This window comes from Sitodiplosis mosellana, unplaced genomic scaffold, assembly GCF_009176505.1.
Source record: "Sitodiplosis mosellana isolate CC-2019 unplaced genomic scaffold, AAFC_SMos_1.0 Smas_scaffold_6226, whole genome shotgun sequence".
Classification (NCBI taxonomy): domain Eukaryota; kingdom Metazoa; phylum Arthropoda; class Insecta; order Diptera; family Cecidomyiidae; genus Sitodiplosis; species Sitodiplosis mosellana.
In genome coordinates this window covers 13,607,799-13,624,009 of record NW_022601467.1, presented here as the reverse complement: position 1 = coordinate 13,624,009, position 16,211 = coordinate 13,607,799, and the positions used below count along the sequence as shown (strand labels likewise).

Below are 16,211 nucleotides of genomic sequence, written 5' to 3'. Positions count from 1 at the left end.
ATCCAAAATACTACTGAAAAAAGCGAACCAAACAAACAGCACAAACAACAACAACAATAATAATAACAAGCGAATTGAAAGGAGAAAACGAAAAAGCCATTTTTAGCGCAGAATATTGTGGATGCGACCCTTTGGTCGCTCGACTTTTCTTTAGAAACTTTTTTTTACAGAGCAGAGAGCACAAGCTGCTTGCATTCTCGGGTGGGGGGCATATGCGTACACAGTGTGATTATGGGTGCAAGTGTGATTGTATGCATGTGCGCTTGTGTATGTGGATGACAGAGCCCGACTACTAGAAATCTCATGCAGTTCGAGACAGTTTGAATGGTTTCATAAAATGTTTTGCGCCTTTGTAAGGATTCGTGTTTTAGCCACGAACAGATTACTGGGCGTGAAAGCTTTAGTCTGCTCACACTTTAAACATCAGCTTTTACTGTGTCGTACAAACAAACAAACACAAACACACACACACACACACACACGAACACGCACCAATTGAAAATGCATTCATAATCCTGACATTTTTATTAGATTTGCTTTGCGATAAGCAGTGACACTGGCCATTCCGATAATATTCTAATTCATTGGGTTATTGTTCCAATGGATCTCTCTCTCTCTCTCTCTCTCTCTCACCCGTTCCATTTTCCTCTTTTTGAATAATTTTCCCTCTGTTCGGCTGCTGCACACATTGAATTATTTCGAAGTGGACTCATTTTGATGCAGCAGCGCACCTCAGTCGATGATTGAACATTTCGATGCGATAATACGAAGCAAAGTATAATGTGGAAAAAGAAGGTGAAATAATCATAAGACAAATAAGGCAAATAACATGTCTCCACATCTTGGTGACTGACTATCTCACACTTTCCGTTCTCTCTCTCTCTCTCTCTCCTTCTGTGTTTTAGCACACACATCGTACGTTATTTTCCCGAAGTGTCAATATTTATTAACTCCCATTTGATTTTTCCGAAACAATGCTCGCGCGATTTTTTCATGTATGCATAACGAAATGCGACAAGGCTGACACAAAATATGTGTACAGTAAGGATCAACAAATGAATAATGTTTCATATGGTTTGGCATTGTAGCCGGTTTGAATTTCAGTAAAAATGAACGACGACCACGACCACGACGACGAAAACGAAATGCATAGCACAATGTTATTTTCAATTGCTTAAATGCACTTGCGGAGCAGCATTTGTTTTTATTTCTTCTTAAATTCTGTTACTTTTTTTTCCTCTTTCTATGTTTATACGTGTAATGCGGCTAAATTTTACACGTATACATGGAAATTCATTAAACTAGCCGTGAAAAGAGCGTAACAGAAATGTGATGAAATAAAAGACAATAAAGCCAATACCAATAAAATGACACTCAACCCATAAAATTACATGTGAACTTGCCAAAAAAGTATCGCATGTCGTCCAATCCATTAAAAAGTACAAAGTGTACATGGAACGAAAGAAAAAAGTGCAGCACACACTCGTTCCTGGATACATGAGCGAGATAGAACAAATAAAAGCAGTAAAAACAACAACATCAACTCGCAACAGAGTACAAAAAGTGCAAAACTGTACTCAGAATACAAACATTAAAAATGTTGTAACATTTTTTTTCTCTCGTTTCATCCATCGGCGCTGAACTTTTCTCTCTCTCTCTCTCTCTCTCTCTCTCTTCGTTTTTATCTGTGTTCAGAATGTGAACAGTTCTGTGCCAAAGCCAAAAGCTAAATGCAACGATAGCTCAAAATTTAGTTGTTAAACGGTACAAAAGCCAAAGCATATTGCCAATATCCGATCGGTTGTGTGTTTTCAAGTGTTCTTTTTTTCTTCGCTGTGGCATCTGGCAAAAAAGAACAAAATTAAAGACAACACAACATGGATTAAGTCTCTTTCCACACAAACACACACACACACACACACTCGATCTTTTGCTCATTCGATGCTTTGAAAGAAGAAAATCGAAATCGAAAATGAATTTGATGCAACATTTTCACCGTTTCGTTAATTTCAGCTTATTACTTTAATTATAGGCTGGAAGGGAATGCAGACTCAAATGCGTATGCTGTGCGCATTTTCTGCTATAGAGTATGTTGCCTTGATTGACCAGCTTCGGCTTTGGCAACGACAACGACAGCAACACCACCTCAAACACACAGAACACCGAAAATGGAATGGAAAAGAGCACAGAAAAAGAAAACAACGATAGGAGCGCATTAAGTCACGGCACGCTGCGCTATGTGTCCGTGTGTGTGTGTGTGCTGTGCACTTTTCCATTTTGCATTTCAACCGGCTCAAGTCTTAATTCAGTGTGTTCTGTTTAACAATAAACAGTCGACCGATTTTCGATTGGTATTAGTGAAAAATTCATTTTGTTTAGCTCGTGATCAATCCTCTTTTCTGTTAACTATGGGTTAGGCGCAATCCAAATACGGGGGGATTTTCAATCGGATCGCTTCGTTCTCTGCTTTTTCTTCTTTAAATTCTTCGTGTTGTTCTTTTCGCCATGTCTTGATTTTATGCATTTGTACGGGCGGCGGTTTGTTGTATGTGTTTATTTATTATCCATTTGGCTTGGCTAAATGTTCATTTTCGCTTCTTCAGGAGGATTCGTTCTGAGGCTTTCCTGGAAACGGCAGTTGGCATTGAGTTAATAAATTCTTTCCGTGTTATGTGTGTGTGTGTGTGTGTGTGTGTGTGTATGTTGCGCGCATTTTTCCTTCTTCTGCTGTTGCTTCGTTCGTGTGTGCCATATTATTATGTCGATCGATAGAGACATTAAGATTTTTGATAATTGGTCCCACTGGCCATATGTCTGTTGATAATCTGCATATACTGACTGCCGCGTACACACTGATATCACCGGATGGGAATGATGCGTAGACGTTGTGGACCCACAAATACAACATACACTGGCTGATGCCAAAAACACACCCGGCTAAATGAAAATGGTCAATGCCAAAATAAAAGTATTGCCATTTAAATTGTTTACTTCGTTCGATTGATTCATTTGAGATTCAGAAATAAATTGGTACTTCCAGTGTGGTGTGTAGAAGTTCATTATTATTATGGTAAATAGGACGCGCGCGGGCAAGAAATGACAGCTCACTTCGAATATCCAGATAAAATGGCATGAAATGCCGATCGGACCTTTATTTTGTGTGTTTCGCGTCGTGTGCAGATTCACCGTTATATGGACTTATTTCCCGTTATCAGGGCCCAAAAGAGAAAATTAGAGAACGAATGACAAAAAAAGGCGGCCGTGCACAAAGCAAAGCACTCACTCACTCACACGTGCAAATCTTATGGGATTTCGTTCGAGGAAAGAGACAGAGATTATGACAATAACATACCGTCAAACAACACTTGAAAATAAAATCGCAAACACACACACATACTCAACGAAAATCAATTCACCACTTCAAACTAATCATTTAGTTTGAAGCATCCAATAATTGTTCGGTTTGCATTGGAATTAATTTCAAAGTCCGGATCGAATCGTTTTGAGGAGGTGAAAAACGACGGAAAATCGCACTCATTTCCATGCGATTATCGTTTAAATAGCGAAATAAATGTACTATTACTGCCACTTATTTTGAAGCTATTTGTCAAAATAATTGCATAGTGAAATCTAATTTAAATACCGCATTAGCACGTGGTTTGAGAAATATGCGGCGCAACGTATATATGCAGAGTGAGCCGCACTGATCGGCATATAAACACCGATATGTATATATTCGCCCGCCAGATATTCGCTTCGTTACAACATAATTTGTGCTCGAAAACCTCGAATTGCACGATTCCAATAAAAGACAATGAACTGATCTGACTCACACACACACACACAGTCACTCACAAATAACGCCCCGATATTTGCGGCTCGCTTAACGTACCATTCCATCGCCCATTAATTGTTGTGTCAATTATTTATTTTTTTCCTCTTGCATATCTTTCGGTTGAAATCAAAGCCGATACTGTTGCAGTGAGCGTGCGCGCGTACGCTGCAGTTTTGCTCACCAAACCAAAGTGTTTTTTTTCTTCTCGTTCTCACTCTCAAATGCGGAACAAATGGCTGAAGCTGAAATTCACATGTGCTTTTTTTTATAGAATTCATTGTTAGCCTTTGATTTTTTCCGCTTGCGAAAATGTGCAGCTTAATAAGCCGAAATAATAAAATTTTTCCTTCTGTTTGTTTGATTGTTGCGCTGCATTCGCATGCATGGTGATCAATTTTGGTCAAATGCATATATTGTGGCTTTTTTTGGTGTCCGCCTTTGTACAAATCAAATGAAAATCGCTTGATTTTGTGTGTTATGTCTGCCGAACACTGAAAAGAATTTATCGTTTTCTCACAATTCAAACGGTCGATGTGTTCTGTGCTTTTTTTTCTTCTCTTCATTGGATTACCGTTCGATGCCCATAAATGAAAAGTTTCACAAAGAGATTTTTATCCGAAACTAGAAATAGTGTCTTTTCAAAAACAATTTATATGTATATGTTGTCCATTGTGAAAATGTGTGTGAGCGCGCGCGCAGTGTGCACACACGTCAACAGTACTATTGAATGTGGGCTAAAAACCAGAAATATTATGTCTGGAAAACGAACATCGAATACACATGTGCTTTTGTTTTCTTTGTTCTATTCCATCAATTTTAATGGCCTGACCGATAAAATAATCGACTTTCATTGTTCCAAATTTGTTTGTTCTCTTTTTACGATCTTATTTAAAAAAAGGGCATAGCCCAAATCTATTTCTGCACATTTTAGTTAAATTATTCATTTTGTTTTATGGTTTGATCTGAAATAATGACAAAAAAAAATATCACTAATAAATATCTCGTTCTGTTCGTTTCCAGGAATAAGCAAAATGTTCTCCAGAGTGCCAATAAACCCTAGTTCAGACCTAACACCGACAGCCACAGTTCCAAACGTACCTTCATTGGCATCCACTACGAATGCCGCCGTTACATCCGATGATCAACAAGGTAAAATACTCTATTAACATCGATATTATTCTCTTTGCGCCGCAAACTCCCCAATATAATGCGATTGAAAATGCATTGTGGGAATTATGAATTTCACTCTACCGAATCGTTTAAAATATTCATTCAAGTCCTGTATCCATTTGCAGAATGGTGGTCGAATGCTATTGAGGAGGATTCATTTTACTCGTCGTTACCATTTGATGCTAGCGAAAGCGGTTTATGGAATGGACGATTTGTGCCGCCACCGCCAAGGCCACCCTTTTGGGATGACACAGTCACACCGGATGGCTTAACAACATGTGATTTATGTACTTGGGCATTACAGGATCGAAACGCTTTTAGTATTGATGGTACAATTAGTGGTGAGTGCTTTCATTCAAATTTAATGGATAAATTCAGTGTGCGCACTACGCGCCCACCATAAGAGGCTTAATCAATAAACATACAAATTTTGTTTTCATTTATACACTTCAGTTCTTCAGACTGCAAATTAGAAAATTGAAGTCGAAATTACCTCATTCGATCGGTTGAAATGTTGATCATTACTTTACAATCAAATAAGAACGTTTTATAGCCCGCAGTTTATAATTCCATTTCGATTTTGATAAGTTTTATGAAGTAGTCGGTTAAAATAGCCACAGCAAAGGGAGAATAATTAAGAAATAAATCACTAATGCGATACACACGGCTCGTATACGAGATTTCGAACATTTTCAACGTATTGCTGCCATGAATAATGTTCTCTCACCATCAGCTCTTTAATGGATCATTAATTTGATTTTGATTTTTTTTAACATCTCTCTGATGCTACGCATCTCTCTCTCTTGTTTCTGTTTGCTTTTCAATTTCTAATACCATCGAAAATCCATTGGACTCCTAGCTTTGTATTTCGTTCTTTCTTACTTTCTCTCTCTCTCGCTCTCTCATCGCGTCTTCTGTTCCACGTTTCGGTTATGACCCGCTCGCGCGCGCACACACTACAGTTGATTTTTCAAATGCCTAAACGCTATGTAGTAGTAAGCACCTTTGATATACGTTATTTTAAATGAGTTGATTAGCATTTTGCTCTGGTGATTTTGGCACTAACGACTACTGTTATTGACCCGCGCTTTCAAGCACACACACACACACGCACATAAATTCTTTTTCTTTTTCATCATTCTCAAACGAACCGATTATCGTTGGCACTTTGTTGTGGTGCGATCACCGAATGACGATACCTCGAACTAAACACGAACCGCAAACCGATTGACAGCATAAAAAACGCAGCCAAGAACTGGTGTCACTGAATAAAAATGAGAGTTGATTTATCATCGAAATGAGGAGAAATACCGTCTTGATTATCGAAGCATTAAATCCGTTGAAATATCTAATGCTTATGTACACTATTACGAATAAAAACTCTATGCTTTTCTCTCTCTCTCGCTCTTCAATAACGTTCGTTATCATCACTGAAATGCTCGTGAAATTTACTTTATTGACTCCATCGTCAAATGTGTTATTCGTCGTCGATGGTATGCAAAAAAAAGAACAGTTAATAAAGTAAACCATCCGTTTCATTTAAATTCAAATACGCATTTTTATGGCCTATTTTGAATGAGTCGTCATCTCGTTATGGTTCTTTTCTCTTTTGTATCGCTTTTGTTTCTACTATGGTCCATTATTTTCGTTTCTTCGACTTTTGTATCTTCGTTGTTGAAGTGGTTAATTTTTCGGCAATAAAAGTGCTAAACAAAAGCCACACCAATTTTGAATATGATCGTTAGATAATCAGGCATTCCGTCGTCGTCGATAGCACCTAATTTTTCAAAACGCAATCGCTCACATACACATACTCACATCACATGATGCCGAAACCTGAACAGATATATCGATCTCTCTCGAATGAGAATTAATGTAAGCAATGGCACGTCAGGTCGAGAAAGTGTTTTCAACTCAATTTAGAGTAATCGTGCAGAGTGTTTTTCGTAATTACAATCGTTTATAGCTCAAAATGTTGAAGATGGATGCGATATAGAGAAATAGCATATATTTCAAAATTGAGCTAGCGTCTTGATTATGAACCTGAAATGGGCATTTTTTATCGCCATACTCAAGACCAAACGAAACAAAAATTTCATCTAAAATGTGGAATTCTCTTGAGAGTTGTGATGTGTTGAAACGACAACGTCTTCATTCATATCCGTCGTCTCTCATTAAGAGATTGTCATTAAGCTGCGCACCTTTTAGGCACAAACACAAAAAGACGAACGATTCAATTTCGAAGACCCAATCTAAATGACATGACTGATAAACAGCGCTCAGCGACCATACGAACAAAATGCACTTACCGGCGGCTTTACACTCAAAACTCGACGGATTAATTTGTCGGGGTATTAGTAAATGTTATTTGAATTCGTCACCTGATTTTCTTTTTTTCTTCTTTTTTTTTAAATGTTTATCAGACAACGCAGAATAGTGGGAAATGGTCGCAATCCTTTTTTTTCTTCTTCTAAATATTGCTGCAATAAGTATCGTATCCAGTTCATAGCTCTCTCATGCTGTCCAGCGCGCTATGAAACGAACCGGGTGAGATATAGATGGATAGTGAAGAAAGAGAGAAGAAAATTAATATTTCTACCGTAATACTCAGTCAGAGTTTGGTGCTTTACTTCAGAACAGATTCGATATAGACAAGTGTTTCCAATGTGTAAATTCACCGGTGTGCATTCCCATGGCTTTTCATTTATTTATTCATGACGTCGTACATAAGTCAATGTTCATTTAAAGCGTAGCGAACATGAAGTCTTTTGTTAAACCGCTTATGAAATAGAATATGGGAGCTTAACGAACCAGAATGTGTATGTTAGCTGAAATGTTTGCACACGGAACAACAAGCTCATCTACATCATCGCAATATAAGTGAACAGTGAAAATGACAATTCAACCAAAGACCAACCAAAACACCAACCAAGAACCAACGAATAAAAGCAGAAGAAGGCACAAACGAGAGAAAAAGAAACATTAAACATTGGTGCAAATTTTTGCAAAATGTACCGTTTATGAGATTTCGCCGCATAAGATTCTTACACCGCGGTCGATATTACTAGAGATTATTGGCGACAATTATGAAATGGGAACAACAAACACCAATAAATTTTAAATTGTCTTTATTGCAAATCATTCACCTCAAACTATTTCATTCAAAGCATAAATTCAAACCACTTTTCCGAACGATGAAACACCGAGGTTTTGATGTGAACACTGAACACTTTTTCTTGCAAGATATTTCCAACCGTACAATTGATTTTGGGTGTATGTGTGCTATTTCGAAAGATTCAATTTTGAATTAAATTCTTATTCTCAAAAACTTGAAACAAGCAAATTCGTTGGTTAAGGAATTGGATAGGATTTTGGTCAGTTTCATGTTCATTTCAATATGTCTATCGAATTATTGAATGATTTAATTTAAATTGAGTTCAAAATATTCCAATAAAATTGAATTTTGATTCAATTTAATTGCATTGTACATGTATCTCAATACATGATTTGGATCTGAATCTGAAGCCACACACACATCAATTCAAATTGTTGTGCCAACCCAAGGCGTTGGCTGAATGAACACGTGAATTCACTGACGAACCATGAGCACCGCAAACAAAATCCACGTCAGAATGTATGGTGTTCGGTTGTTCTCTTAACTTGCTCTTCGAATTCGCAAAATCAATTTATAAACGGAGAACGATTCGCTTATGTTTTCAGTTAAATAAAATCCGAAATAATCTAGTGAAACAGAATTCGAGAGGCTGAAGGAGAGAGATAGAGAGAGGCTGGCAAAAATCCATAGTAAAAATATATTAGAAACCGGTTAATTTGTGGAAGTTGAACAAAACATACAGAACCGAACATGTCTTCGATGACAAACGAAATGAATAATGCATGGCTCGTTGCATTATCAAACGACATTGTACATCTTTTCACTCGCACTATATTTGGTCATGCAGCTCTTGTGTATTAGGCTTTTCGTATAAAACAAATGACCAAATATGTAATAATCGCTTTCATCAGGTATGCGACCACATCGTAAATTTTGAACACCTGATACAGAAACAAGCCGCCAACTCATTGTATGCTCCTCACGCAACTTCTCTCTTCTTTACGCAAAGAAGCGAGAAACTTTCTCAAGTGACTAACTTTTCAATTGGTTATATTCCATAATACCAAAATGAAACTAGCCAAAGTCATCTCAATCCAAGATTCTTGCCATGCACTTTCCATTCTAAGCACAGTTTTTTTTTCGTTCCTTTTCCTTTTGAGACCACCACATACTGCATTCTTCCTAAACCACTTAACAGAACGAAATTGGCGAATTTTTTCAAAGTTATTTAATGGGAAATTCGCATATAATAAACGATTATTATTTTTATGTAATTTCCGTCATAAATCTTCGGGCAACTGTGCGTTTAATCGGCAATCACCTGAAAATCACGTTGTGATTATTTCATTTTTATCCAGCACATTAATCGTTTATCGTGCAAATAGCTTTGTCAACATTGTGCGAAAGGAAATATTGTGAGTGCAATGTTGTGTGGCATGATGCGTCAACTTTTTTTCTTCGCTTGTAGTTCAGTTTTTGCGCCACTATTAAAGAAAAAAAAATCTGTTGTACACAATTATTGTTGTAAACTCTTCACTTAAAGATGGTGCACACTCGCCTCATCCAGGTGGATCAAGCAGCAGCAGCGCAACAGAACAACACAAAAACCGACGCGAGAAAGGACAAGAATGTCTGAAATATCTTGTGAAATCGATTAAGTCTTTCATCGTCATAAAGCGTTCATTCGCAAAACAATAACGAAACAAGAGAGAGAAAAAAAAACGACCATCATAAGAAAACTAAACCGATAAAAAAAGGCGAAGCGTTTAAGAGCAGAAAAAAAGGTGATTGCAAAATGACGATGACGATGGTTTGACTTGTGTTTTGAGAGTGAGTTGAAAGCTGCGCAGCTGAGGATGGGCTAAATGTGACGACTGGAAATAATATAGCAATTAAATAGATAATATAAGACTAATTTTCCAGAACAACATGAACCTGTTCACGCGTTTTCTATACGTGTACGAGAGACACCGATTTTCGAGGCATCGATTAGGTTGCTCTTCACGGCTTAGCCAAAGCTGAAAATGAACGAGAAAAACGAATTTTTTTTAGGTAAACTCTTGAATTGTCGCTCAACTACTTGAAATGTTGATGAACCGTTCTGTTGGTTGGCCGCTTCGTATTTTCTTTTCTCTGTGTGTGTTTTTTTTTGCTGTTGCTGTTCTTAAACACACTGGCTAAAGTTTTCTTATTTTGGTATTTAAGTCATTTCTGATCTCTTTTCACTCTTCACACTGCGTTCTGACAGTTTTCAGCACGTACGCAAACAAGGGCCAAACTGTGTTCATAACTGTGTGTTGAGACAAACCCAAAGAAAAACCGCATGCTGGACAGCAACACAGGGCACACTCACACCATCCATACTCTTTCGATCGATTCGCTAAATGAAATTGCACGTAATTCGCATTGGAATCGTTGCTTCGCAAACAATTTCACACCCTGTGACCAGCATGAGAAGAAGAAGCATTCACATCGAAAAATACGTTCCAATAATATTAAACATCTTTTATTCGCTTGTCATGAAATTGTGGTGTAATAAAAACCAACGAAAACCCAAAAAAAAGAGAGAGAAAAACGAACGATGAAACGAAGAAACAAACATAATAATGAACGAATCTCATTAGGCGTTAATTTTTCTTCTTATTTTATTTTTTATTTTTTCTAAGATATATTCAGTATTCACCTTTTTTTCCTCTATTCGTTGCGTTTTCATGCGCACAGTGCAGGAAAAAGTGATAAATCTAGCTTTTTTTTATCCCTTCTCTTCTTCTCCCTGTCGTAAAAACGAGCAAAAAAAATTAAAATGAATAAATTAAAAGCATAAACTGCAGGATTGAACTGTTTTTTTCTTTCATTTTAATTGAACTATAGTTGTAGTATTTATACATTAAAATGTGCGTATCTATCGTTTATTTAAGGAGCACGTGTGCACATCAAGCGCGCGTACTATTTACTTGCGTCGTTCTTTCTCTCAGTAAGACGCAATTATTCAAACAAACATAAAGTAATTAAGTGGCCCCGGTGTAAAAGCTGATTGCTTTTTAACTCGGCCGATCTTTGACTCTCTCTCTCTCTCCCTCTCCCTATTCTGATCATCGTAATTCATTTCAATTTCACAGAAGAAATTGTGTAGTAGCCGGCCAATCAATCCGTTTTGCCGGAATGTGTTTTATCGAAAAACGAGTTTCAATTGAACGAATTTCACTCCGAGCGAAACAAATCAGAGAGAGAGAACGAGAAAGAAGAACAAAATGAAATGAGAAAGAGAAGAGGCATCTCTCTCTCTCTCTCTCTCTCTCTCTCTCTCTGGTGGAACTCTCTTCATTTCGGCCGTTTTGTAATCGGTGAAGTAATTTGATCTTGTGTTGAAAATAAGTATTTAGTGACACTACATCACACACAGTTCACAATTTGAGTGACGAATAAAATGAGTGCAAGATATCAGGTTTTATATTCTCGATGTCTCGTATCCTCGATTGATCGAATGAGCGTCGTACCGATTTTTTTTTCTCGTCGTGCTTTTCATTCTTTGATTGATAGCAGCTTTGACGTTACAATTGGCTGTGATTGTCGATACATCTCGATGATTTTGAGCGCGACCAGAGAGATGTTTGCAAGTCAATGCATGCATGAATACCTCTTATGGTTCGACTTAAAATTTGTGCATTTCAGCAATGCAAAACGCTGAATATTAAATGAAGTTGGTATAACATCATTAAACAAGTTTTCTTCTCTCTTTTTTTTTTACTCGTACGGAGTAGTACTTTGAATTATGATTGTGGATTGTAAAAAAAGGCAGCAAAAGAAAGAAGAAACTACCACACACACACACACACACACACACACACACACACACACACATACACACACAACACGGACAAAAACATAAATAAATAAAATAACAGCAAACGACGAACCGAGGAAAACATAACGCAACAACAAGCCAACAAATGAGAGAGCCACGATACTTTTTCCCTTTGTATCCTCCTGTTTGTATAGAGGTCAGAATTGAACATGGCAAAGGCGAAAGACACATAGACTTCATACGGAAAAAATGAAGAAAAAAAAAGGAGAAAAAACAACAACGAAGTGCCGAAACGAAAAAAATATTCAGAAATGCAATTTATAGCAAATGCCTGGGATAAGAACGCAATGATTGAACTGAGTGTGTCTTGAAGGTTCTGGTTGCTGCAACGCTCGTCGTTCAAATTCGATTTCTTTTTTCGGTTTTCGGTGCAATGCGTTCTGTGTACGCAACTTTAACGTATTTATTATATATTTTGGCTCAATTGGCTCTCTTTCACCGGTTCAATTACTTGATTTGTACATTCTTTTTTTTGTTCTGCGGTTTATATGAACCTTCTGTCCGTTCTGCTTTTCATGTTTGTGCGTTCTGTGTGTGTGCGCGCGCGCGTTTTTTCTCGTTTCGTTTCGTGTCCACATTCGAATTCGAGGAGAACACACATCTCATACCCCTTATAAATGTACATTTGTTTCAATAAAATAACAAACAGACGAAAAAAAAAGAAAACACATCGCAAAAATGTGCATACGAAAAATTGATAGTCGTTTTTTTCTCTCGTTTTTCTGTGTTACTTTGAGACATTTTCAACTTTCGTATATGCTCCTTTTTTGACGAATAACCATCGCTTTTCCGCATGCTCGTTCCACCCAAACTTACAATAATTCTTACCTTTTTTTCGTCATTCTTTATCTCATTGAAATCCATTGGCGTTTTTTTCTTCTTCTACAGGAACAAATGCAAAATACGTACGCTCACTCAGTTTTTTTTTTCTGCGTGCAAAGGTATTCACGCATTATTTTCGCTTGAAAAAAAAAATAAAACAATGACTCATTTTTTTAAACTGCCCGTTGGAGACCATTGTTATGAAAACGGGACGATCTACTCGATCACATGCATTAAAAACAACGGTCAGACGTCAATAAAAACAACAGTTTGAACTGCAGCGCATTTATTCGATTCGAATTGAAGTTTTGCGCCCATAATGATGCGCTCGGATATGTTGTTGTTGTTGAAATTTGAGAAAACGAGCCTCTCTTCGAGTTACCAACGGCATCTTGATAGAGTTGAGATTAATAACAAAGCGATCGTGTACGCCGTTCCATTTATTCGTTCACATGACAAACGAATTTTTGATAAGTTAGATCGAATAATGCAAATGAGTGTAGGGGAGGGGGGGAATGGAAATGCAAACCGATTTGTTGATCGCTTGCCACAATGAGTTTCTGCTTGAAATAATAAAACAAAAGAACTTATTTAACTAACGACAAACCACGAAATGAATCGTACATTCAGCCTGGGCTTGTGTGTGTGTGAGAAAACCTTATTAACTCACCGAATCGAAACATTTCCCGGTAGAATTTGTACGTGAAAACAAAACCAAAGCGTCTCCAACATTGCCCAAAATCATCGCTTCGCTTTGCTCACCGAGAGAAACTGGCAACGAAGACAGAAAACAGTTATGATTGCAACAACTTATGAATAAAATATGATAACGGATATGTAACTCACTGCGACAAAAATGCAATAGAGAACGAGAAAAGAAAGAGAAATACTAATAAATTTATTCGCTCTGAGAGAATGCATTTCATTTTCGTTCGCTTCGATTCGGTTATTCTCTGGAGATATTTAATTCGTAGATTGAATAAAAATGGTCGGTTTGGCGGCGGTGTGTGTGTTGGCCCTGTTATCGTTCATCAATAACGAAATGTTTTACTTAATATGATTTCTTTTCAAGATAAATGTTGTACATGCATTCGTTATTCGTATTTGGTGATGTTTTGTTTAATTGCTTTTTATTTGTCTCTGTTACTTTGTTCTTTTTTTTTTTTTAATCCATAGACAAAGGAATAACCGAAAAACAAAACCCATATCTGCGTCAGATTTCATTTTCGATTCAATTCCAATAGGTTCTTGATTTCGCTGATAATTGCCACACGGCTGTTGCGTTGTGGCGCTCACACGAAAAATCCAATATTGGCGTTCGAAAGTTGCAGCAAGATAAAAGGAAATGCGATGAGTGTCATCGTTTTCATTTTTAAATGTAAATTATGGAAAGTATTACGAAGTGGATGGTAAAAATTGAAATCAAACAGAAAAGATAAAAAGATATATATGCATACATGGGGCAGCGCAGCGCAGTGAAACCGAAAAAAAGGTGAACAAAATGAAATGTGTGGTGTGTGTGCACAGTGCGCATCGTGTGATAACGATATATTTTCTTTTTTCGTTCGTCTTCCTTTCTTGCCGAAATGGCTTTTTGGTCTTTGGCCGTTCTCATACGACCGTTGCATCGTATCACCATTTCATGTGAATTGTTCGAGTCGAATGTTCACAATTTACAAGATCAATAATTATGCACCCAATCGTGTCTACCGCACAAGCTGTGCGCAATTTCATAATAAATGTGGATCGCAAACTAAAACCCGGCAATTTTTTAGTTCTAGTGCTGATCACTTCATGCGCTGGCCCCGTCACATCTCTCTTGCTCCCACCGTTGCCATTTCTCTTCGGTTTCTTTTCCATTTTTTCTTCTTTTTTCGTTCGTTCGTTGTTGTAAATTCTTTTATATCCATTTTCGACTATAGATTTTACACCATTTAATCTGATACTGGAAGAGTCCAGTTATTGTTCGATTTTGGATTTATCTGTCTCTTTCTCTCTCTCTCTCTCCCTCTTTATGCGTGTATGTTCGGCAAGACGAATTGTTTGTGTCGCTGTCGAAGAGGCTGCTTTTGGCGATCTCTTCCTGCCTTCGTTCGACGACCATTCGCCTGATGATATTCGCTGCTCCAATGAAAAGCATTAATGTAAAATAAGTAATTCCGTTCTTGGCCATGTCAGCTTGGCAAAAAACAAACCGTGTTTGTTGCCATTGAGTCGTCAGAATCACAACATGTTCCAATCCTCATTTCTTCCATTCTCCCATCATTTCATTTCACCTTCTTCCTCTCTCTCGCTCACGCGCGCGCAATCTCTTTTCCATTCGCATCGGAAAATATTCATTGACCGAAACAAGAAAATGATGTAGAAACAGTCGAAAAAATGTGTTCGTTGTTATTTTTCAAACACGATGTCTTCGAAGGCTCCATTCCGCGTTGACAAACTTGCAATCAACACATTGTCACTGATCTATAGTTTCAACATTTAACTCTCTAATTGCTTCCCGCTGTTCAAATAGTTATGCAAAGAAAATGAGAGAAAAAAGAACCGATTTTATATATATATACATAACTCTGATTTAGTTGTTGCCATTAAATTGTTCGTGCTATTCATAAAACCGTGCTAACGACTGTGTCCGCTGAATATTTATATTTTAATTAATTTCAATTATAAATTCATTTTTTTTATCACAAATTCATCATTAGTCGCTTTATTAGAGTCTAATGCGAACACATTTTCCAATATAGCGCTAACATTATGCAGATGGTTTTTTTTTCCCGTTGTATGTTGTTCTGCGTGTCATTTTTGTTATGTTCCGAAAACACTTTATTTGAAGCGAGCCAAATTAAGAATTCAACCGCCGTTTGAATATCCAATTATTAAACCGTTTAGAAAGGTTCTGGTTGACGTTGGCTTTCATTTTTATTCTACTTCAACAACAACAAATTTTGATCAACATTTCACTGTGTATTCGATAAACAGACCACCCTCTGTCCATTGATGGCTTTGCTTATGGTTCAACATTTGACCCGGTATCTTCGCTTGATTTGTATATATGCTATCTACATAATTGTTGTTCTTTTTTTTCGACAGTCATGCTCAAACTTGATTAGCTTCAATTTATCACTGAATTCCAATTAAAAAAAATCACAAAAACAATGTATCCATCATTCCATATAGTTAAACCAACGATCAATATTTGATAAATCCATCGTTTTTGATATTTTCTAACATTGGTTTTTTTTCTGTCAAAAAAAAAATTTCATTACAGAAGCAGCGGGAGAACTAGGATGGACTTTTACGTTAATTATAGTATCAATAATTTCAGGTAACGTTATTCCTTTCGATAGAAAAATAAACAGAAATTTTTTATCAGCAAGTTGTTATTTCTTACATATATTTTATTT

At 37.0% G+C, this 16,211-nt stretch overlaps 1 protein-coding gene across 2 annotated transcripts in view; it reads left to right on the top strand.

Annotated features, from left to right (window-relative positions):
- Positions 1-16,211, top strand: part of LOC129578032 (uncharacterized) — a 65,239-nt gene that overhangs the window by 32,297 nt on the left and 16,731 nt on the right. For both annotated transcript variants that reach the window (XM_055466072.1, XM_055466073.1), the window contains 3 exons: positions 4,856-4,984; positions 5,131-5,346; positions 16,076-16,132. In XM_055466072.1, the coding sequence (XP_055322047.1) occupies positions 4,867-4,984; positions 5,131-5,346; positions 16,076-16,132 (391 nt within the window). In that variant the 5' untranslated portion in view covers positions 4,856-4,866. The remainder of the gene's footprint in view (positions 1-4,855; positions 4,985-5,130; positions 5,347-16,075; positions 16,133-16,211) is intronic.